Raw genomic sequence first — 21,645 nt, 5'->3', positions numbered from 1 at the left:
TTTACCCTTTATTTTTACAAATGGAGGCAATCATTACTCATAAAAACTAGTTCATGCCCAAAAACACATTGTTTATACATACATGCAACTTTCATATCTTCCATATTTTATTTATGGAAAATATCAACGAGTGCTTTTGGGATACTCTTTAAGCACTTTAAATAATATTAAAAGTTGTGTATTGAATACATTGAAAATTGTAATAGTTAACTTTTTAAAAGAATAATTATTAAATTTTGAATATTTAAAGAGTGTTCCAGAAACACTCGTTAACAAGATCTTTTATTTATTTATCCTTAAACTAGAATCTTGGAATAAAAGAGAAGAAAATAATCCGTGAGAGAGAACAATGGCAAGCAAGCAAGCTTTCATGTGACCAAGCGGTTGTTGATAAGTTGGCCTCAGTGGAACAGAAACTCATGATAATATTAATGTCTTAAGATCAAAACAGATTCATTAACTGCCGATGGTTGGACTGATAATCCACAATCGGATTTAAGAAAATAATTAAAAAGTGACATCAACAAGAAAACTGTCTAAATTAGTTTTTTCTTCAATCAATTTTTCTAAAAGAAATCTTCACTCTAGTTTTTTGTTAAAGAACATACCAAGATACTTTTTAAGAATTTCAAATTAAAATTTATTCTCTAAAAAAAAAAGTTTTTGCTAACTAGTGACTTAAGAATAATGGTTAAGAATGTTAAAAATAATTTTTTTTTATTAAAAACAACAATTTTTATTTTTATAAGTTTAAACACTTCACTTTTCACCAATTTTTAATGCATAATTTATATATCAATCTTATTAACTAGTGCCCTAAGAGCATCTATATGGTAATTCTCTAACAAAAATTCCTTAAATGGACCCCACGTGACACATCACTTATTTATAAGTTTTTAATAAAAGTACCTATTAAGAACTCGATGACTCCAATAACAATACACTAATAAGGACTCTAATGAAAAGTACTTAAATATGTCCCATTATCTTTACATCATTAAACAACAATAATTTACATATTACTCATTTTTACAAATGCGACCAAGTAGTACACATTTTATTACTCCTTTATGCAAGTGGAACCAAGTAGTACACATTTTATTACTTTTTTAAACGTGGGATCCGTTAGTTAAACACGAAAGAGAGGGTTCTTATATAATTGTCCATTCAATTTTTCTTCCTCCAATGGAGGATCCTTAACGGGGAGTGGTCTTTATCAAGCAAGGACCCCATTGGAGATGCTCTAAGGGGCATTAGCATTAAAAAAAAAAAAAAAAAGTTTAAATTCTTTGATTTTCAGTGTACCAAGTACATAAATTTGAATGAAAAATTCATGTTACGAAGAGAAGAGAATAAAAAGAGTAAGTGGGTTTTAAGTACACGCGCCATGAATACAGAGAGGTGTGGAGCTAGGTTCGGGACCGAAAAAGGAAACCCAACGGTGACAGTATAAACCCATTTTTTGATACAGAAGAAGTATAGAGAGAGAGAGAGAGAGAGATAACTCTGTGCTGTGTAGAGATAAATAAAGGTGATGAATTTTGGAAACAACTAGTAACTAACAAGTAACAAGGAAAGGAAAGAAATCTCAACAACAATAACATTCAATGCAATACAGTACAGTACATCATAAACCATAATATCTGAGTCTTACACCAAAAATAACTATCACACCCTTCTTTTTTCTTTCTTCTCTGTTTCCTTCACCTCCGATTCTTTCCTCTATCTCATCCTCCATGAATGAGACTGTGCATTGTTGATAATAAGCTTTTTAGTTGGTCTCTCTGTTGTGCCTTCTGGTTATAGTTATGGCATCATCAGAGGCATCGTTTTCCTTTTCAGTTGCGTCTGTTGTTGAAGATGTGCTTCAACAACACGGTCATCGTCTCCAAGATCTTGATTTAGAATCTAGAAAAGCACAACAAGCTGGTAATTATGCTTCATCATAATCATAATCATATTCTTTTATTATTATTATTATTATTATTATTATTATGTAATGATAAATAATGTTGTTGATTTGATACGTAGCATCTAGAAGATATGAAGCGGCAGGGTGGTTGAGAAAAATGGTCGGAGTTGTTGCCGCGAAAGATTTACCAGCAGAGCCATCTGAGGAAGAGTTTAGGCTTGGTTTGAGAAGTGGGATTATTCTTTGTAATGTTATTAATAAATTTCAATCTGGAGCTGTTCCTAAGGTGATTATAGATCCTACTTCTATTTCATTTTATTTAATTGGGTGAACTCAACTGGTTGATGAACTTCACTTATGGTCGAATTGATCCGGACCACCCGAGTTTGTTCCCTGATATATCAGAAATATTTGATCATGCATTACTCATCTTCTGACGGAGAATTTTGAACTATTAGAGTCTCTTTCCCTTAGGAACGGATAGTTTAGACAAAAAAATTATTATTATTTTTGTTTTAGGTTGTGGAGAGTCCTGTTGATTCTGCACTGATCCCTGATGGAGCCCCATTATCAGCATATCAGTATTTTGAAAATGTGAGGAATTTTCTGGTGGCTGTACAAGAAATTGGACTTCCTACTTTTGAGGCATCTGATCTGGAACAAGTATGTAATTATGAATTATATACTTATTATTATGAATGCAATTGTTAATTACAAGTATGTGAGTTCAGTTGTTAATAACTCCAGATATCTTTTTAGAACTTCATAGTTGCAAACTTATGTAATTTATTATGCTGCTGAATTTTTAGGGAGGAAAATCATCCAGGATTGTGAACTGCGTCTTGGCCCTTAAATCCTATGGTGAATGGAAACAAAATGGGGCAAATGGTGTGTGGAAATTTGGTGGAAATCTCAAACCTACCATCTCTGCAAAATCTCTTGTGAGAAAAAACTCAGAACCATTTACTAATTCCTTGTCAAGGACCTCATCAATCAATGAAAAAACTCTGGCTACTCTTAATTCTGATGTTGAGTCTAATAAAATGGTAGGTAAGCTTGATGTTTTGATATTATACCAGCTATCAATTCGCCTTGTTGAACAGGAAGAATAAGTAATGAAATTTTTACATTTCTATTTTTGCAGTCTAGTTCCCATTCTTTGAGCATGCTTGTTCGTTCTATTCTGTCAGATAAGAACCAAGATGAAATTCCAATGGTAAGCGGATGTATGGTTTTAGTCTATGTGTTTCACAATCACTACTGAATTTCATCATAACTTCACCAATCAAGTTCATCATAACTTTACCAATCAGGTTGAAATTAGCTTCCACATTTCAATTTTTTCAGAAACTGTCATTTAACTTCTTCATAAACACCTGTTAACTTATAAGAACTTTTCTTAAGTGAAGAACTTGATTTATTGAAAAAAAATCCAAAAATTTAAAAACTAATCCAATCTAGACCTAAGTCTCTTTCCTCGAAACTGCTGGTTTTTAATTAATACTTTTCTTCTTCTGCATGGAACAGTTGGTTGAATCCGTTTTGAATAAGGTTGTAGAAGAGTTTGAACATCGTATCGCAAGCCAAGGCGAACAGGTATGACTCTTTTCTCCTTCTAGTAATGTCATTAGTTTTAAGGGGATCGTTCGGTCAATATTATGTTCTATTTATTTACCTCATTCTTGAGAATAATTTTCCTTACTTAAATTTATTTTCACGACAAGCTGTTCTTGTTTACTTCCTTATCATGTAACTTACAGACAAAAGTTACTTTAAGAGATCATGTTTCTGAAAGAAACGGATCTGCACCAAAGTTTATGGTGGCAGATAAAAAGGTAACACAAATCTGCCTTGTGATTAACATATTCCAGAACCTCAATTAAGCTTGAAAATACTTTATTTCTTTTAAGTCATTGATATTATGATTGATTAGGTGGAGAACAAGATTCATATGGTAGCAAAGAAAGAGGATCACATTGAAAAGAATCGTGTGGCTGCTGAGGAATTGCAAAGCCAACACCTGAAGCAACAAATGCTCTTTGACCAACAACAAAGAGACATTCAAGTATAGAATCTGAGATAATGAATGGCATTTTATACTATGCAGATTTTCCCGTGAGTTAAAATTTTTGCTTTTCATATTTTGTAGGAGCTAAAGCTTACTCTTCACACCACAAAAGCTGGAATGCAGTTCATGCAAATGAAATTTCGTGACGAGTTTACCAATCTTGGTAAGGATTTGTGATAAAATCATTCTACCTTTCTTGCTTTTGTTCCCCTCCTTCGCTTGGTGTTTTCTGACAGATGGATGAGATGCTGAATCTTTTTTTTTTGAAGAATGAGATGCTGAATCTTACATAACTTTGTTTTTTTTGCAGGAACGCACATTCGTGGCTTAGCTCACGCTGCTTCTGGATATCATAGAGTTCTTGAAGAAAATCGTAAACTATACAATGAAGTTCAAGATCTTAAGGGTAATAAAATAAGACTATGACTGGCTGGTAGCTTTAGGCCCAGCTCCCATTCATATCTTTGCAAGGTTTTCTTTGCATCCAATAATTGTATTAAGGTGGGTGATTTTGTTTGTTAGGAAGTATTAGGGTATACTGTCGAGTAAGACCCTTCTTTCCCGGACAACGAAACCAATTTAGCGCAGTAGAAAATATAGAAGATGAAACTATCACAGTTAGTATTCCGTCAAGGAATGGGAAGGGACAAAGATCCTTCAACTTTAACAAAGTCTTTGGATCATCTGCTACCCAAGGTTGGTTTGAGACTGTGTGTCAGATTCATTTTTCTCCTGGATTTGTATTTTTCTGTGATTGAAATTTAATCTCGTATTGCAGCGGAGGTCTTCCTTGATATGCAACCACTTATTAGATCTGTTCTTGATGGCTATAATGTTTGCATATTTGCATATGGCCAAACAGGATCTGGAAAAACTTACACGATGGTAAGGTCCAGTAGAAGTTTTTTGTGTGCAATAAACTTGGAAACTTTTATTTGATGATCTTTTTCTGATCTATGTTTTTCACATGTAGACTGGACCGAAAGAAATCACAGAGAAAAGCCAAGGTGTAAATTATAGGGCTCTAAGTGATTTGTTTATGATAGCAGATCAAAGAAAGGACACTTTCCACTATGATGTTTATGTTCAAATGATTGAGATTTATAATGAGCAAGTCAGGGATCTATTGGTCACTGATGGAACAAACAGAAGATATCCTTTCATCAGTTATTTGATTTTCTTTTGAAAAAAAGATTAAATATACCTTCAGGTCTTGTATAACCTTAAAAATTACTAGAACATAAGTATCATTTACTGCTGCTTTCAACAGTTTCAATAAATATTGGTTAAGTTCTTCTCACAATGAAAAAAAAAAAAAAACTTTCATCACGATTCATGATGTTTCCCTTAACCATTAACACATTAGAAATTCGTAGTAGCTCTCACAAAGGGCTCAGTGTGCCAGATGCAAGCCTTGTCTCTGTGTCATCAACCTTTGATGTTATCGACCTAATGAACCTTGGGCACAGGAACCGTGCAGTTGGAGCAACCGCCCTTAACGACCGCAGTAGTCGATCTCATAGGTATACTCTATTCATTTCCCTGTTATCCTCTCCTATTTTGGTGATGGTATTTCATGGAAAAATGTTCACTATTGTTCTCTTAAATTTTTTAATATTGCAGTTGCTTGACTGTTCATGTTCAAGGAAGAGATTTGACATCTGGAGCTACCACCCGCGGATGCATGCATTTGGTTGACTTAGCAGGAAGTGAGAGGGTAGATAAGTCTGAGGCCACCGGAGATAGACTGAAAGAGGCACAACATATTAACAAATCTCTATCAGCTTTGGGTGATGTCATTGCGTCCCTTGCTCATAAAAACTCACACGTACCTTATAGAAATAGTAAGCTCACACAATTGCTCCAAGATTCACTAGGTAAGTTTTAAGAAGTTGGTTGTTCTCTTTGGTTCCTGGTGTGATACAATTCATTTAAATTCTCATAATGTTGGTGGGTTTATTTCAGGAGGACAGGCTAAGACACTGATGTTTGTTCACATAAGTCCAGAAAGTGATGCAATTGGAGAAACAATTAGCACTTTAAAATTTGCAGAAAGAGTTGCTACAGTTGAACTTGGTGCTGCTCGAGTAAACAAAGATGGTGCCAATGTTAAAGAGCTCAAAGAACAGGTTGAGATTCAAATCTATCCTCTCTAGTTCTTTATCATAATTTTTTCACTTCAATTATATCTAGGTCTAACTATTTAGCACGTTTCAGATTGCCAGTCTTAAGGCAGCATTGGCAAGAAAAGAAGGGGAACCGGAACATTCTTTTTCCGGAAGCTCTGAAAAATATAGGACAAAGGCTAGTGAGCCATCTCCTTATCACATAAACCAGCGAGTTGCAGACACTGGTGATCAGCTTGGATGCCGGCGACCAATGGTTGAAGTTGGCAACATTGAGGTATGCATGTTTAATTTCTCCATATGTGCAAAATGATCTGACTAATGAAGAAAACAAACACATGGTCACTTATGATTTAATGAGTTCCTCAAGAAGTCAAGATACAATTTTATGTAATAAACTCAACTACCATAAATTGTCTAGGAACAAACACTTCAACTATTAGAAATTGAAAACTTGTGGACCAAGCAATGCATGAAATGTCTCACGACAGTTCTATATCAGAGATATTACTTGATGTTGGGTTGTGAGAATCATTTCATAGAGTAAAACTTGTTTGGTTATTGCTATTCCGTGTTGAACTTAGATTGGTCTTAAACTATTCTTCCTGCAGCTTCAGAGTAAAACCGTATTGAGGCAGAAAACTCAAAGCTTTGATTTTGATGAGATATCAGCAAATTCACCACCATGGCCTCCAGTGAATAGTCTTGGACAAGACAACGGGGAGGATGAAAAAGAAACAGGTTCAGGAGAATGGGTTGATAAGGTAATGGTAAAAAAGCTAGAAGCAAACAAAACTGAGAACCTCTTGGGGTGTTGGCAAGAAAGCAATGGGAACTTATCTGAGTCATTTTATCAAACATATCTCCAAGATTCTTCCAAAATGTACTCCGAACAGTCCTATAATATGTTCATGGGAGGTAACCAGTTTAATAGCATTAATATGGGTTCAGATGATAACACGGACGAGGTTGATGCTATAACCAGTGATTCCTCAGAACCTGACTTGCTGTGGCAATTTAATCATTCTAAGCTTAGTAGTTTGACCAATGGAATTGGAACAAAGGCTATGAGATCTGTCTCAAAGGCAACAAAAAGCCCAGAATTGAGGTAATACATAAACGTATTCTAGTTAAATGTTATTTTTCAGATTTTCGTTTTCTTTGCCCAACTATTTATTGGATACTAATAATGTTTTTGCTATTTTTTCAGCAAGAGTTTTGTTCATTCTTCTCTTGGTCCTTCACCTTCGTTGAAACAATCAAAAGTTGTCTCACATAGGACAGGAAGGAGTCCAGCTCCTGTTGACATGAAACGTAAAATTGGTAGAAAGTAAAACATGTTATTGAAAATGTAAAGAATGAATACATTATTTTTTTCTATAATTTCTCCATCTTTGGTTTGATATTTTTGTAATATGTAATTACACAGATAATGGAGCAATGATGCCCGTTGCTTTGCTTGTATCATGATTCTTTATTTTTTATACTGTAGGATTTAAAGGATGTATAAAAACACACTTTAAACTTCTTACCCACTGTAATGATTTTTCATTCACAACTTATATCAACTTTTTTTTTTAATCTCTTGTATCAAGTAACTTAAATGATCTTTCTATTTATTTGCAACTTATATCAAGACAGATGAGACACATGTTGTTGGTCCTTTGAATTGTACCTTTGGGTTTTAGTTTAGTCCCTTTAAGTCTGTATCTTTATCCTTGTTTAATACTAATCATCAAATTCAGAGAGTCAAATCATATACAAAGAAATTATATAGGTACGAAGAAAAGTAAGATATAACATGATATGTTTCTAAGCATTTTTATAATATGATATTTTTTTTTTGTTACTAATATATGATATGTTAATATAATATAATGTTTCTAAGCATTGTTTAAATCGTATTTTTTTATCAACATATAACATGATATGTAGATTACATTCCTCAATAGTAAATTTCAAACATATTTGTTCCCTAAAACAAAATTCCAACATATACAATGCAGCTTTCAACAATACAACCATTTATCCTTCAAAAAAATAAACAATACAACCATTTAGTTTATAACAATCAAAATAATGACGTGTAAGCAACAGAGAAACCCAATTAGATCCATACTTACAGCAAACATTTAAACATTATCATCAATTAGTAACTTTAGAGTAGATGACAATGGTAATATATTTACAAAATATGTAGTACAATTAACAAAATTAAAAAAAAAATAAAATCTAAGCTTACCAATTAATATAACTTTTGAAATATTTCTTTATAAACAACATTTACAAAACATTTACAATATTTGTATCTTGACTTTCATCATCAATTACCAATATTTTCAAACCCTTTCTCGAGGTAACCCTTGAAAACGCCACTTATAGTTGACCATGTGAGAAAACTGAACGAGAAAGATACAACCCTACATGCTTTAACGATTGCCCTTGACTTTTATTAATAGTCATTGCAAATGAAACAGTCAAAGGAAATTGCCTCCTTTGGAATTTGAAAGGAATTCTAATATCATCAGGTGTCAATGATAATCTAGGTATATAAACCTTGTGGCCAATATTGCTTCCTGATATCACTTTTCCTTCGAGAACATATTTTCCCATCTTTGTAATGATCAGCCGAGTTCCATTGCATAATCCTGAAGAATGATCTATGTTTCTCAACAACATTACTGGCACTCCAACTTTTAGTTTCACTATATGATTTGGAAGTCCCAAAGCAGTAATTGTGTTTAGAAATTCTGTAGTGTGCACATCATCTGGATTATCAATATCTGTATTGAGTGAGTATGGAGCATCAAAACTTAGATATGTTTTCTGATCGCCAGGAATTAATGACAACATGTAATCATTGATCTTGTCAACATCATCATTCTTAGGAGCTAATATAGCCCTATCTTTAAAAAATGATAGATCATTCATATTATCTAAGAATGATGGATATGTGCTACAAACAATAGATGCAAGCGAGTCACCTGAGCTTTTTATAAGAAAATCATCAGGAATTTGGACACTTATATCCACATCATCGTCGTTTTCCCCAACACTGCCATCACCAATTCCTAAGACCCAATCAGAGAAATCCTTTCTTTGCTTGACATCTGAATCTAAACTACCAGTTAGTAGCCTCATATTTGTATGTAATGTCATCACTTCACAAAAATCCCAAAGATATGAAGAGGTGATTGTAGCATGAACTACTTTTTGTCTTGTCCCTTTTGGAATAACCGGCAAAATTTGTCGAAAATCTCCTCCCAAGACTACAACTTTTCCACCAAAAGGAAGATTTAAGTTTCTACTATTACAGAATCGAAGGATATCCCTGAAGGTTCTATCAACTGCTTCAAAACAATGTTTATGGGTCATTGGAGCCTCATCCCAAATGATGAGTTTTGCCTTGACTATTAATTCAGCTAAGGGGCTTCCTTACGTAATATTGCAGGTTGAGTTTTCATCAACATGTATAGGAATGGAAAACCTTGAATGTGCAGTTCTTCCTCCAGGAATCAACAAAGCAGCTATTCCACTGGATGCAACTGTTAGAACAATATCTCCTTTTGAGCGTAATGCAGCTGACATAGCCCTCCAAATATAAGTCTTTCCTGTGCCCCCGTAGCCATGAAGAAAAAATAATCCGGGTTTATTTTCAATGACCCGTGTCATTATCTTGTCATATATTTTCCTTTGTTCTGAAGTCATGGTTGACATCAATTGAGTATATTCTTTGGCTAAAGATTGTCTGTCATAGTTTAGCTCATCATATATGAGCCTATTTTGTCTTTCAGTAATCAATGACATGTCTGGTTGAGGCATTGTAGGAGAGTCTGATATACTCTTGCTACTGCTTTGTAGCAATGTCTCGATATCTGACAATGCAAAGCTTTTCAGCTCTGTTGGAGATAAAACCAAATCTGCAATGTTCAAGGCAATGACAAAAAATTAATACTTTTATTTAAGATGTAATAAAAGATTCAACCATATTAAAAAACTTAATTTAGTTCACATGAATTTACTTGTGAATCGTTAAATTACCTTGGAATTGAAGAAGCACTTTTTGCATGTCCAATATGTCATTAGTCAAATACTCCCAAGTCTTGTTCCAAACAAATTCAGGTCTAGATATCTGATTTGACAACAACAAAATTGCAAATAGCTTCCGTAAACTACTTCCTGTGCTCCAATGGCTTGTCTCCATAATGACATCTATGAATTCTTTGTCCTCGTCTAACAAACCCATCGCATAGCAAGCCTCCTTGAATGTCGGATAATGAACATTGTTCACTGTCCTTATTTCAGCAAAAGATTGAGGTCCTTTAACATAATTAATCAAAGTCCTAAGATAATACATCGATCTCACCAATTCCAGGTGGTACAAAATGAAGTCTTCCAATTGTATGACCTTGTTTTCGGGGGTACCATTGTCGCTCAGAATCATTCCAAATAAACTTCAGAGGAAATTGACTGTAAGTAAGATTCTTAGCTTCCTCATACTTCTTATTTGCATCCATCCATGCTAGAAACTTGGTATTATGAATAAATGGTTTATTTACAACCTCATTAATTGGATCAACATCATCAAAAACAACCGGCTGTTCATCTGGCAAATGGAAGGTTAGCCTCTCCACTGAAGGTTTTCTGTAGTTAATGTCAAAAGAAAAAATTCTCCAAGCTGCTTCGCAAGATGACAAATATCTACAGTCATAATAAATCTTTATTTCATCATCACATTTAGAATCATTGTTAGCACGTGCATTGTTATAGAAGCTTGCAGTGACGCGATCATGCCCTTTGTTGACAAATTTAAACAAGTACTTTAAAGATCGAGACTGGTTACACCATTCAACATTAATATGAGAATTGTACTTCAACAACAGATGTCTATTGTATGGTACCACAAATTTGTTATCAACCAAAGACTCGCCCTTTCTAATAAACACGCCATTATCTCGCCTTCTGTATACCGGATATCCATCTGCATCGATAATTGTGTTGTCAACAAACCTCTTTGGAAAATATTTGGTACATTTACCATTTTGCATGCATGGAGATTTTCTATTTTGATCACCACATGGACCATGAATCATAAGTGAAGACACTATATTAAATAGTTCAGGATCACTATCTTTATCTGGAATCTCAGCGCATATTATTTTGTCTATATCATGAGGATGTACATACTTACTGCCAGGGTGTAATAAAAATATTAGTATGTGAGCATGTGGTAGTCCGCGCTTTTGAAATTCAATTGTGTATATTACTGAAAATTAATGACAAAGTATGAAGATTAGGTAGTGAAAATTTAATCTCGAACATAAGCATGATGGTAGCAACGATGCAATAGCTTAGGCAATAAATTCTTTTAATTAAATAGATATATACCTGCTTTAACTTTGCCAAAAATTTCTCCTTTCTTTATCAAATGATCAAGTTTGATTTTGAAGAGTCTGCAAACTAAATCTGGTCGGTCTTCTGACTTTAGTTTGTATTTGCTCAAAAATCCACACAATTCTGGCCACTTATGATTGCAAGTAAAAGTGATGAATAAATCGGGATATCCAGCCCATCCACATATTGTCATAGCATCTTGGTAGTTTTGAAACATATAGCGTGCTCCTCCGACAAAAGATGATGGCGGCACAATTCTCTTGCCAACCGTTGATGGAGTAATCTCCCCTCTTAGAATTGCCTCTGTAAGACCCTTGTACATCTCAACTCTCAAATCTTTTTGATGAGTTCTAACCCATTTCAACCGGGAAGACTCAATCATACTATAAGCATCCACCAAAAACTGATGGAATAAACGCCTAGAAAACAATAAAGTTGATTGTTCAATAATCCTCTGTTGGATCCTATAAGCAAACCACTCTCTAAGAGTAATTGTTTTTCTTTTTATAGTAGGTGCGTTTGAATCATCATTCAACTGGATGTCATTCCTATATCCATCTTCTCCTCGAGGAAAGAGCACGGGATATTGTAATGGCAAATATGAAGGTTCAAATACTGAGACACGTTTCAACGAACCTGATTGAGTCTCCACAATTATATCTCTCTCAAAGTCAGCTGCATCAAAATCACCAACAATTAAAGCTGCAACTTCAGATGTTGTTGGAAGATTGTACCTCCTACCATCACATCCTCTCTTGGCTAATATTCTCAACTTCAGTATTGGAACATCATTTTCACTCATTTTGTCTCGAATCATCCGGTATGTTTGGGCGTATGGATTATGATTATCAAGAACTTTCATTATATCATCAACGATTGTTGCTTTCAATGAAGAGTTATTGTCTTTCATCCTACAGAAATAAAATGCTTTATTTTTTTTTGAAGAGGCTAAAACAAATAAAATGCTTTATTACATAAGATCATTATGCATAGTAACAAATGTACGTAAATTTGATTAGTATCATATTCATGAATAAGGTAGAAGTACCTTACAACTGACATTCTGTTACTTATTTCATTTTCAGTGTCATAAATATATAATTGAGCAAACTTGGGCTGAATTCCTGGAAGTGGAAGCAAACTTCCGATCTGATGATAGTTCTCTCCATTCATGACAAAAGTTGGAGGAGCATTTCCATCATTTATTGATTTATTCACTTTCCCACCCATAGATGTGAAAGCAAACATACTATTGAATGATCTGATGTTATCCAAAAAATATTTGCTTCTCTTGTCATGTTTGTGAAATAAATCATTCAATGGTTGCGGAAGAGGGAGGTAATGAGGAATCGTAATCCTCCCATGGGAGCAACACATAGCAAACGTTGGAGTTGTTGATCTATATTGCTTTTGTACTCTTTCTTCATACCACATCATTGCACCGCAGTGCTCACAAATGCATGTTGGTTCTCCAATGTCCCAGTATTGTGAGGTAACAACTTGATCAAATAAATAGATAGCAACATATACTGTTAATATATGGACAACATAGATATCATATATTATAAAGAGTGATTTTAATAATATAGGTACCAGTTGCACCCGTTGCAGCAGCTGAAACGTATTCAGAATTCTCTAAGGGAAACTGTGTGTCATTCACCTTAGGAAGACCATCAATTTCCACATTTGGATCTGCAAACAGAAATCATTTACAGTTTTCAAATAAAAAGATAGCAACATATACTGTAAATATATGGACAACAGTTGCAGCATATAATGTTAATCACTAGATCGTCTACCCATGCTGCCGCACGGGTCATATACATTTTAAAAAGTAGATATATGCAATATTATCTATCTATAATTTATAAAACCAACAACTTGGATGATTAATAACAAAGACGATTTGATTTCATATCTCATATTACACATTTCAGAAAATTTCTTTATATACTGCTAAAAACAAAACAAAAATAATAGAGGGAACAATACATACCATAATTTATTTTAATTGTTGCAAATATTTTGGCCTCTCATATAGGAACTATAATAACTACAATAACAACGAAAAACCACAATTAATAGCAAAACTTACCCAAATCATTGTCAGGAACGTCACAATCTTCACCATTCTCGTCACACTCTAGATAAAAGCTTTGATTCTCATTTGACCCGGTTACGGTTGCTTTGTTTAGGTCACCACAATGCAAATTTCTAGGACGCTTTAGAACATATCTACCAGGTGAAATAGGGGTAAGCTTTCTTGTCACATTTCTGTTGCTAAATTGTGATAAGTCGGATAATGAAGCAACTGTAAAGAGATATGAATATAGTAAGTCTCAAATCAAACATAAAATCGGATTAGTGATAGAACCAAATGCAGAAAAGATTGATATAAATATAAGAGATATTTCTTTAAAGAAAACTATAATGATGTGTCAATTTTAACATGTTGCACAGAAAATTTAGTTTTCTTTAGAAATTAAAAGCCGTCATTACAGTTCCAATTCATATTCTGCTACATTACGACAATAATAATATGAAACCTTTTGAACCCAATCTTCAATTTTAATGGAAATTCTGGTGGTATATAGCAGAAGTTTGGAGAAAAGACATAACATATTTGGGGCAGATGTTTTAATAAGACCATATTTAATTTTAATCAAATTTCTCATGTGATGCTTTGATGGTCTTTGAAATTGCGATCAGCAGCTACCTTAGGAAAGTGTCCATTGTTCTCTCATCAATAAGTTCTAGTGTGTGTTACTTTCACTGCGGAACATTCATTGTCAGAGAGCAACATTGGTCTCTGCTTGTTTCTCTATAGTATTTTTTTTTTCTTTTGTTTAATATTCACTTTCTCAACAAAGTCTATAACTATATTTTTTCTGCATTTAGAAGAACAGTGTGAATAATACTTAGCAATTTGGAATGAATAACTATCTTCAAAATAACTATCTTCTATCTTTTAAGATTTGGAATGAATAATACTTAGCAATTTACTTCAGTTTCTCTCAATTCTATGAACGCAGAATTAAAAAAACTTCAAAAGCTTACATAAACAAAATAGCACAAATGATTCATGAGCAATAAGATAGATTGAAGGAAGGTTACAAACCTTTGTTCTACTCAAAAGACTTGTGCAGAAACTGAAAGAAAAGTAGAGGATGTGCAAATGATGATGTACAAATTTACTAAATAGAGTACACCGAATGCCTCAATTTAATAAAACATATTATTAGAAGTACATCAAATATGACTTATCATAAATTAAATTGTAATAGTATTTGATATTGTAGAGATTGTAATAGTGCGAGTCCAATGAGTGAGAGAAAATGTGTACGATGAAGAAAGGATGAGCAGTTTGAGATCATCAATGTTTATGATTGATTTCGACGTCGTTAATTAGGAGGATGAAATGCTTATAGGGAATTAACAAATACATGAAATCACAATATGTATTCATGAAATGCTTATAGGGAAGTAACAAATACATTTAATGGGAAATATGGGAAAGCTTCAATGTTGTTTAAAGCAATACTACTACCAAGGAATCTGCATTGATAAGCTACGATATAGTTAATGCTGATCTAATAAGAACTTAATGAAGAGAGATTTGAATTTCGAATTTGAATAATTCCCGCCAAAGGTTTAGTTTAGGGTTTCCCGATTAGGGTTTGCATTGTACCTTAGGATTAGATATTAAGATTAAGATATTTGATATTTGATAAAGAGTAATGGTGTTAATAATATATGTACCAGTTGCAGCAGTTGAAACGTATTCAGAATTCTCTGAGGGAAACTGTGTGTCATTCACCTTAGCAAGACTATCAATTTCCACATAACATTTTGTATCTGAAAACAGCAATCATTTACAGTTTTATTGGTGACAGTGATACTTTGTCAGGGGAATACAATTTTCACTGTATAGCTTTTTTACCAAAGACTTACCATTGTTGTAATGATGGTTGTAATGATGTCCAGTTAGCTTTCCTAACAAACATATTTATTAGATATCTCAAAAATAAACTAACATGAACAATGTTGAAAATTTTAGCTGGCTAGTTGCTGCGAATGCAAAAAAAAACAACACATTTTTGTCCCTAAAGAACTAACAATATCAGCATATTTGTCATTCTGAATTCCCAAGGATTGGTGTCATTTTTTCTTCCATGAGAATTAAGGTGAGGATTTTCGCATTTCCAGAAACACTGTTGAATTTCGCATGCTCAAGGTTAATGTTAACTCCAAACAAACAACAACTGCGACAGCAGAGTACAAAAAAATATTCTGAGACATAAACGCCCTATTGAAATAACAGATAAATCAGTTATTCTGATGATGACATTCAAAAGAAAATTGGGAAACAATTTCCATCAAAGTTGTAATAGAACACGGAGAGCTCAAGAAGACCCTAGTAAATAATACAAGACAAAAACATCACATGTACCTAGCCAATTCTGAAATTAATCCTATTTTTGTTGGACTCCAGTCCATGATATCACTTACTACAACGGGGAAAAGTCATAGCAAAATATATGGAGAAAAAAAATTCAGTTAAGAAAGTACTTGATGAATGGTAGGCAAAGGATTTGACAGTCTACCCTAAACAAGAAAAAATGATATCATAAACTTGCAGATCATTACTCTACTTTGACTCTTACCTTAAGTATTCCAGGAAGTGGAGGTGATGCCAGAGGCCTAATTGACACGCTTGAAACTGAAGGAGGAACCTGCAACTGATGCAAGCCTGACAAGCTAGAACCTTCCCCTCCTTCCGTAACATTGAGTGTAGCAATATCTCTCCGAGGTCTATCACAAAATTCCATTGCTTTGAGCACATAGTAGTCGTCATGCAGTTCAAAAAGAGTACTGCAGAGAGAGAAGGGAGAGTAAACATAAACCGGAAGTGACAGTTACATCTCCCAACACAGGGACAAAAGCATCACACCACCAAAACTGCCTCCCAGAACTTCTCTACTTGAAAACTCTTTTGGTGGTCTCTGCTTGGCCTTAAATAGGATTAACTAGCTCCACTTTCTTGGTTTTATGACACTACTTAATATTTAATTAGGCAGTCTTCGCGTTAAGACAACATACAGACCTAGATAAGGCAATTGAAGCTTTACCGATTGAAATCAAAATGAACAAGCTGCATGTCTTGATTTTCTTCTGATATTTCCTCTTCAACTTTGACAGTTGCATGAGAACATGTGTACAGTTTTAAAAATTTAGAGCATGAGATTAATCAAATAGCAATACCGCTAAAAACCACATTAAAGCATCCAGCAGGAAAAACAGATTCTGTATTACAATTAACAAGTTAGAAACTATTTCGAATCTGTGGCCAAGAATTCTCCATAACATAGCATTGAGCTTATATAAATCAAGAGGCAACTAGAGTTAGTTGAACTTGACAATATAAGCTGATAAAATCCTTCCAGTTTATAGTGTTTGCAGCTGTCACATTCAGTTGATGTGACAACTTCAAACGAATGTCCACAAAAGAGGAAAAAAATATTTCTAGGAATTAACAAAGCAGCTGGAGTGAGATAACATCTCATAATAACATTTTATACTTTAAAATTCAAGCCAACTAATTAAGCATATGCTGTGTAGTGAGTTGATACTAATATAATCTAGTTACCACACAATTGAAGATCCAAGGCAAAATTGAACAACATTTTCTTCTGGAGAAGTAGCAAAAAGGTAGATAATTAGATGATGGTGTACCTGAACCAGAATAAAAGGTAAAGAAACACCTACGCTTGGAGGATTTCCTGATCTATATAATTGCTTATTTCGTTGAATAAGGTTCTTAAGACCTACAAACTTGATGTAATAATACAAACAGTTATGATATAGAAACTAAACAGTAGACACTACAGAAATGAAGCGATATGTTAGTCAGGCTTTCTTGTAATCAGGTGCAGCAAACCAGGTCCAGGACTGAGGACATCATCCCCGTATTAAATCTATTAGAGAGTGGAATGGACTTACTTGTTCCTCAAGCTCCTTTAGATAGGATGCTTTGCTTTCAATTCTATTCCTGATCCCTAGACGTTCGATCTGTTGAATAAAACTGAGTTAAAATGGTCCTTGATTGTATTTTAGGATTAGTTCAGAACATCACTTCAGGTAAAGCATAAGCCACATGAGGGGAAAAAGTTACAACTCAAGATTGTGGGCAAACCTTTAGCTCCTCAATAGCACTAGGAGGAAGACCCTTCCATTGTATTTCCTTTTTATCCTTGGAAATAATATCCATTGCCATGAGAACATTGAGAACATCATAGGCCCTTCGACGAACATTTTTCTCATCATATTGTTGCTGACAAATGTTCATTCCCCCCAAAAAAGTAAATCTACAGTACTTATCTTACAACTTAAATATCTGAATAGCAAATAATTTTGAAACTGTTTGTAAAGGAAAAACAACCTTATTAGGGGACAAACCACTATTCATTGGATCAGCAAGTTCAGCCACAAGTTCATCTGCCACCTAGAATATAAAAATAACACGTCAAATTCAAGAAATATATTAGGAAAAAATTAATAATAAGAATTACGAAAGAGCTAGACAATATGCATGAATGAGAAAAGTGATCAACAAATGTAAATGCAAGCTTCAATTCCACAAGTTACTGAATAAAAAAATAGTTGAAGGATATGAACTCTATTTTATGATATATATATATATATATATATATATATAGCAATTCTGAGCATGTAATTCACCACAGGAAACTGAAGCAAGAGATTGATTTCAATGTAGCAAAAACTAACAAAGTAACCACCTAACCTCATTGAAAGTTGTTCTTCCCTTACTTTCTACCTTCTCCAACACTGCATACAACCAGCAATAAATTAGAGGTAGAACCAGAAAGAAAAAAGTCAATGAACAGTATGTAACAAAATTGGTCAAACAAGGCAGATCAAAAACCTTTCATGCTAATTTGGGGGAGCCCTCTTCTACTCTTATTTTTTCTAGCATCCCGTTGTTGGCCCCTCTTTTTCTTCTTGCTACTGTGTAGACACCGAGTTGGTGAGGATCGATTTTAAAAAAACAATAATAAAAATCAAAGAAAGACTTTAGGCAAGATGTAAACCCACAAGCATACAATTGACACTAAGAAGAAAGGCATAACCAATTCAGAGAAGGAGAAGACGAAGACGAAGGCTAAAATAGACATTCCTTATTCAGAACTTATGACCGTTGGCTTATTAAAGAACTTATTTGAGCTGTAACACTGTGATACAGTGCACTAGTACAGTAGTATTAGTATTTGGATGCATTTCTATAAATAAGTTATCAGATACTGTTTTTCCAAAATAGTTCATGAATGAAAGTTTAATTAAAATCCCTGAAATAAGTAATTGAATAAGCAATTAATTAACTAAACTAAAATACACAAAATCCAAGAGTTTAATAGCAATAGACAATACAATGCAAATGACAACACATTTATTAGAAGCTGAAAATATTAGAGAGGACTCACACAACTGCTCCTTGTGATCCTGCATCATCATCATCATGTATGTCAAGATGGTTTAATTTGAGAGCAGCGGCTGTTTGCGTCGTCTGCTCACTCCGGCTAGATGGAAAACAAGAACTCCTACTTTCATCTATACATGATTTCCGCAGTCGCGTTCCCATCTCCCATCTATTGACTTTCGCAACAAATTCTGAATGATAAAAAAAGGAGAAAGAAACTGATTCAAGAGCAGTTTTGGTTTCGAGCGAAGGAAGAAATAATGCTACGGCAATAAAAATAAAAAGGGCACAAAATGAAAAGGACAAAGATTTTGGCAGAGGATCAAGTGAAAAAAAATGTCAACTGTAATACCTTAAATCAATAAGCTACAGTTTCCTCTTCTAACTTTTCTCAAGGTTTAGGACTATTTTGAGTCATTGCATCCTCACTATAACGAGTTACTTAAATCATGAACTTAGTTTTCATATAGGCTATTATTTTGTTGAGTTTTCACTCATATCAGCTCATGAACCGACCCTACACTTAACTTTTAGTTTGCAAAGTACGACACCGACCCCACACTCAATCTTCCTAGTACACACCAACTTCCTTACTCAAATCAGGTTTTATACATAATTTAAGTATAACGAATATAGAACAAGGACGAAATCAAGTTTTGAAAATATTAGGAACAAAATAGTCCGTGTTGTATAAAAAACGCCCACATCTATTTTATAGACTAGATAGTTTTACAACTTCAAATTGAATTAATACACTAAACTACTCTAACTTGAGATTTCGCTAAAAACATAGCTTTAATCTAATGAGATATATAATTCTCACTGTGACTTATATCCTTACTATATCTATTTAGTCCTATGTCTAATGTCATAATATCTTTTCTGTGTGATCAAGTTTTTCAAGTTTGTGTAGACAGGACTGGAGCTCCATAATCCCACTTGAAGCATCTGTCAAGTGCAACTAACATTCTACAATTCATAAAGTTCGGATAGTGCTTCGTGTTTCTTATATTCTTCCCTTACAGGAATTTTTTTTTCTCTCTGTTTTTGAAAGTTTAATGTTTGATTACAATTACAAACTTGCTGTTACATCTCAACCATAGACGTATACATCTTCATTCATTAGTTTTATTCTAAGCGTCGAATCATTTCTCAAACACTTGACTAAGCATGTATAAAATAATAGCAAACAAGTGAAATGATATAAAAAAAAAAAGTTTAAAATCAAAGTTTTTCCTCTTTTTCCAACAATGTTTGCGACAAAGCATATCATTCGCAAGGCAGATGAGCACCAATGCAAAATGCTGGATATTTTAGCACTTTCCGCAGAACAAGGAACCAGCATCAGCCCATCCTATTTGTTTAATTGTTGTACACCAAAAAAAATATAGAATAGTTCCTTTCCTATGAAGCATGGACTCCGACACGGACTCCTGACACGACACTGACACGGATACGTCGACACCGTGTAAAAAATATAGGAAACCGACACCGCTACATATATGTTAATTTATTTAAAGTTGGTCTAAAATGAAAATCAAAATACATATATAAACATATAGTATTTGACCTTTATTTATTCATCTACTATCAAAAAAGCTAAAAATGATATAATCAATTGTAATGTATATATGGTGTGTGGAAGCAAGAGAGAAAAAATTGTTTTAGATATTTGTCTGAGTTGTCCGACATGGCTATAGGTGTCGAACACCGATCGTAGGAGTGTCGAAGTAAAGAAAAAAATAAGTATTTAGGACACCGGTTCGACACGTGTCGTACGAGTGTCATAGGAGTGTCGGACACCGCGACACGCCTAGTCGTAGAGGTGTCCGTGCTTCATAGTTCCTTTCAGTTCAGGACCACCCAACTCAAAAATGCATTACTCAAAAACTTTCACATACATACTACAAACGCATGCATTCCATTTCACCTACAAATTTTTCAAAACCAACTTTCAAAGGTTTTTAGAAGCACAACATTACATGCAAATTACACATAAATTCATAATCAAGTAAAATTAGAAAATAAACATGTAAGTTTCTGTTCAAGAACAATAAAGGAAATTGAACACAACCAGAATACACATTCACATTGAAATCTCTAATTCTTACAATCTATTCCCACTTTACCCATTTGCATGCATGATCCATGAGCTATTCACATGATCATGGTAAAAATAACTACTGAATATTCATAAAACTCTTCCAAAATCAGCTCTAAACAAAATATGTAGAAGAGAGGGAAGTATGGAATGCCTAAGCCAAAGCAATTCTCTCTTCTTCTTTTCCTCCTCGCTCTCTTTCTATCAACTTTTCCACTTTTTTTTCTTTGCTGCTATGTGTGAGGAGAGTGAGTTTTGTTTGCTTAAAAGTGAGTGTATGTGTGTCTGTCACGTAGGGAGACAAGTTTGGTTAGTCTTATTTGTTTCAATTCCTAATCGATAAATGATATTTTTAACTTTTTAGACCATTTTGTGACACATCTCAATTGTAGTTATGTTGTGTGTTTGGTAAAAAGTACCAATAAGTTAGCTGGTAGCTGATAGCTGAAAAGCTAACTTATAGCTGATGGTTGATAGCTGATAGCTTATAGCTAAAAAATTAACTTATTAAAATAAAAAGTGTTTGGTAAAATTAGCTGTTGAAGTAGC

General features: G+C 33.8%; 4 protein-coding genes across 7 annotated transcripts; 1 reads left to right on the top strand and 3 right to left on the bottom strand.

Moving 5' to 3' along the window:
* The first annotated feature begins 1,431 nt into the window (after positions 1–1,431).
* LOC11430697 (kinesin-like protein KIN-14I) lies at positions 1,432–7,668 on the top strand. Of its 2 annotated transcripts, XM_013594933.3 has the most exons (19): positions 1,433–1,929; positions 2,032–2,198; positions 2,432–2,575; positions 2,722–2,958; positions 3,057–3,128; positions 3,440–3,508; positions 3,673–3,747; positions 3,846–3,977; positions 4,062–4,143; positions 4,291–4,386; positions 4,503–4,676; positions 4,759–4,865; positions 4,954–5,132; positions 5,342–5,503; positions 5,604–5,857; positions 5,946–6,109; positions 6,198–6,383; positions 6,718–7,214; positions 7,317–7,668. In XM_013594933.3, exons 1-19 carry the CDS (start codon positions 1,809–1,811, stop codon positions 7,438–7,440), a joined length of 3,042 nt encoding a protein of 1,013 aa, XP_013450387.1. In that variant the 5' UTR covers positions 1,433–1,808; the 3' UTR covers positions 7,441–7,668. The 2 variants fall into 2 exon arrangements, with proteins under 2 accessions (XP_039684046.1, XP_013450387.1); XM_039828112.1 differs by lacking the exon at positions 3,673–3,747 and having other exon boundaries at positions 1,432–1,929.
* Positions 7,669–8,203: 535 nt separating this feature from the next.
* LOC112416305 (uncharacterized) lies at positions 8,204–16,766 on the bottom strand. 3 transcript variants are annotated; one of them, XM_024769663.2, is made up of 10 exons: positions 16,630–16,766; positions 16,165–16,372; positions 15,452–15,488; positions 15,260–15,355; positions 13,596–13,811; positions 13,094–13,192; positions 12,549–12,999; positions 11,495–12,411; positions 10,148–11,372; positions 8,204–10,026 (listed from the first exon to the last, which is right to left on the bottom strand). In XM_024769663.2, the coding sequence occupies exons 1-9, from the start codon at positions 16,656–16,658 to the stop codon at positions 10,450–10,452; spliced, it is 2,976 nt and encodes a 991-aa protein (XP_024625431.2). In that variant the 5' UTR covers positions 16,659–16,766; the 3' UTR covers positions 8,204–10,026; positions 10,148–10,449. The 3 variants fall into 3 exon arrangements, with proteins under 3 accessions (XP_024625431.2, XP_024625432.2, XP_024625434.2); XM_024769664.2 differs by having other exon boundaries at positions 8,205–10,026; positions 10,148–11,087; XM_024769666.2 differs by lacking the exon at positions 8,204–10,026 and having other exon boundaries at positions 11,146–11,296.
* Positions 8,483–9,481, bottom strand: LOC112416735 (ATP-dependent DNA helicase PIF1). The gene has a single exon (XM_024771093.1). The coding sequence runs from the start codon at positions 9,479–9,481 to the stop codon at positions 8,483–8,485; it is 999 nt and encodes a 332-aa protein (XP_024626861.1).
* Positions 16,767–17,113: 347 nt separating the features above from the next.
* On the bottom strand, positions 17,114–21,376 carry LOC120575786 (transcription factor-like protein DPB). Its single transcript, XM_039827645.1, has 8 exons — positions 21,125–21,376; positions 19,000–19,186; positions 18,444–18,526; positions 18,303–18,346; positions 17,940–18,002; positions 17,694–17,831; positions 17,501–17,569; positions 17,114–17,332 (listed from the first exon to the last, which is right to left on the bottom strand). Exons 1-8 carry the CDS (start codon positions 21,132–21,134, stop codon positions 17,144–17,146), a joined length of 783 nt encoding a protein of 260 aa, XP_039683579.1. The 5' UTR covers positions 21,135–21,376; the 3' UTR covers positions 17,114–17,143.
* Positions 21,377–21,645: the final 269 nt, after the last annotated feature.

Source organism: Medicago truncatula, chromosome 7 (assembly GCF_003473485.1).
Source record: "Medicago truncatula cultivar Jemalong A17 chromosome 7, MtrunA17r5.0-ANR, whole genome shotgun sequence".
In the NCBI taxonomy this organism is placed as follows: domain Eukaryota; kingdom Viridiplantae; phylum Streptophyta; class Magnoliopsida; order Fabales; family Fabaceae; genus Medicago; species Medicago truncatula.
This window is presented reverse-complemented; position numbering and strand designations above follow the sequence as displayed.

Excerpts from the sequence above, each read along its gene's own strand:
- LOC11430697 (XM_013594933.3), top strand. The coding sequence starts at position 1,809 with ATGGCATCATCAGAGGCATCGTTTTCCTTTTCAGTTGCGTCTGTTGTT. Across the intron at positions 4,387-4,502 it reads TGAAGTTCAAGATCTTAAGG|GAAGTATTAGGGTATACTGT; the intron begins GTAATAAAATAA and ends TTTGTTTGTTAG. Across the intron at positions 7,215-7,316 it reads ACAAAAAGCCCAGAATTGAG|CAAGAGTTTTGTTCATTCTT; the intron begins GTAATACATAAA and ends CTATTTTTTCAG.
- LOC112416735 (XM_024771093.1), bottom strand. The coding sequence starts at position 9,481 with ATGACCCATAAACATTGTTTTGAAGCAGTTGATAGAACCTTCAGGGAT.
- LOC112416305 (XM_024769663.2), bottom strand. The coding sequence starts at position 16,658 with ATGCAGCTTGTTCATTTTGATTTCAATCG. Across the intron at positions 16,373-16,629 it reads GTTCATTTTGATTTCAATCG|TACTCTTTTTGAACTGCATG; the intron begins GTAAAGCTTCAA and ends CTCTCTCTGCAG. Across the intron at positions 13,812-15,259 it reads CGTTTCAACTGCTGCAACTG|TTGCTTCATTATCCGACTTA; the intron begins GTACATATATTA and ends ATCTCTTTACAG.
- LOC120575786 (XM_039827645.1), bottom strand. Across the intron at positions 18,347-18,443 it reads CCCCCAAATTAGCATGAAAG|TGTTGGAGAAGGTAGAAAGT; the intron begins GTTTTTGATCTG and ends GGTTGTATGCAG. Across the intron at positions 17,570-17,693 it reads GTGCTATTGAGGAGCTAAAG|ATCGAACGTCTAGGGATCAG; the intron begins GTTTGCCCACAA and ends TTTATTCAACAG.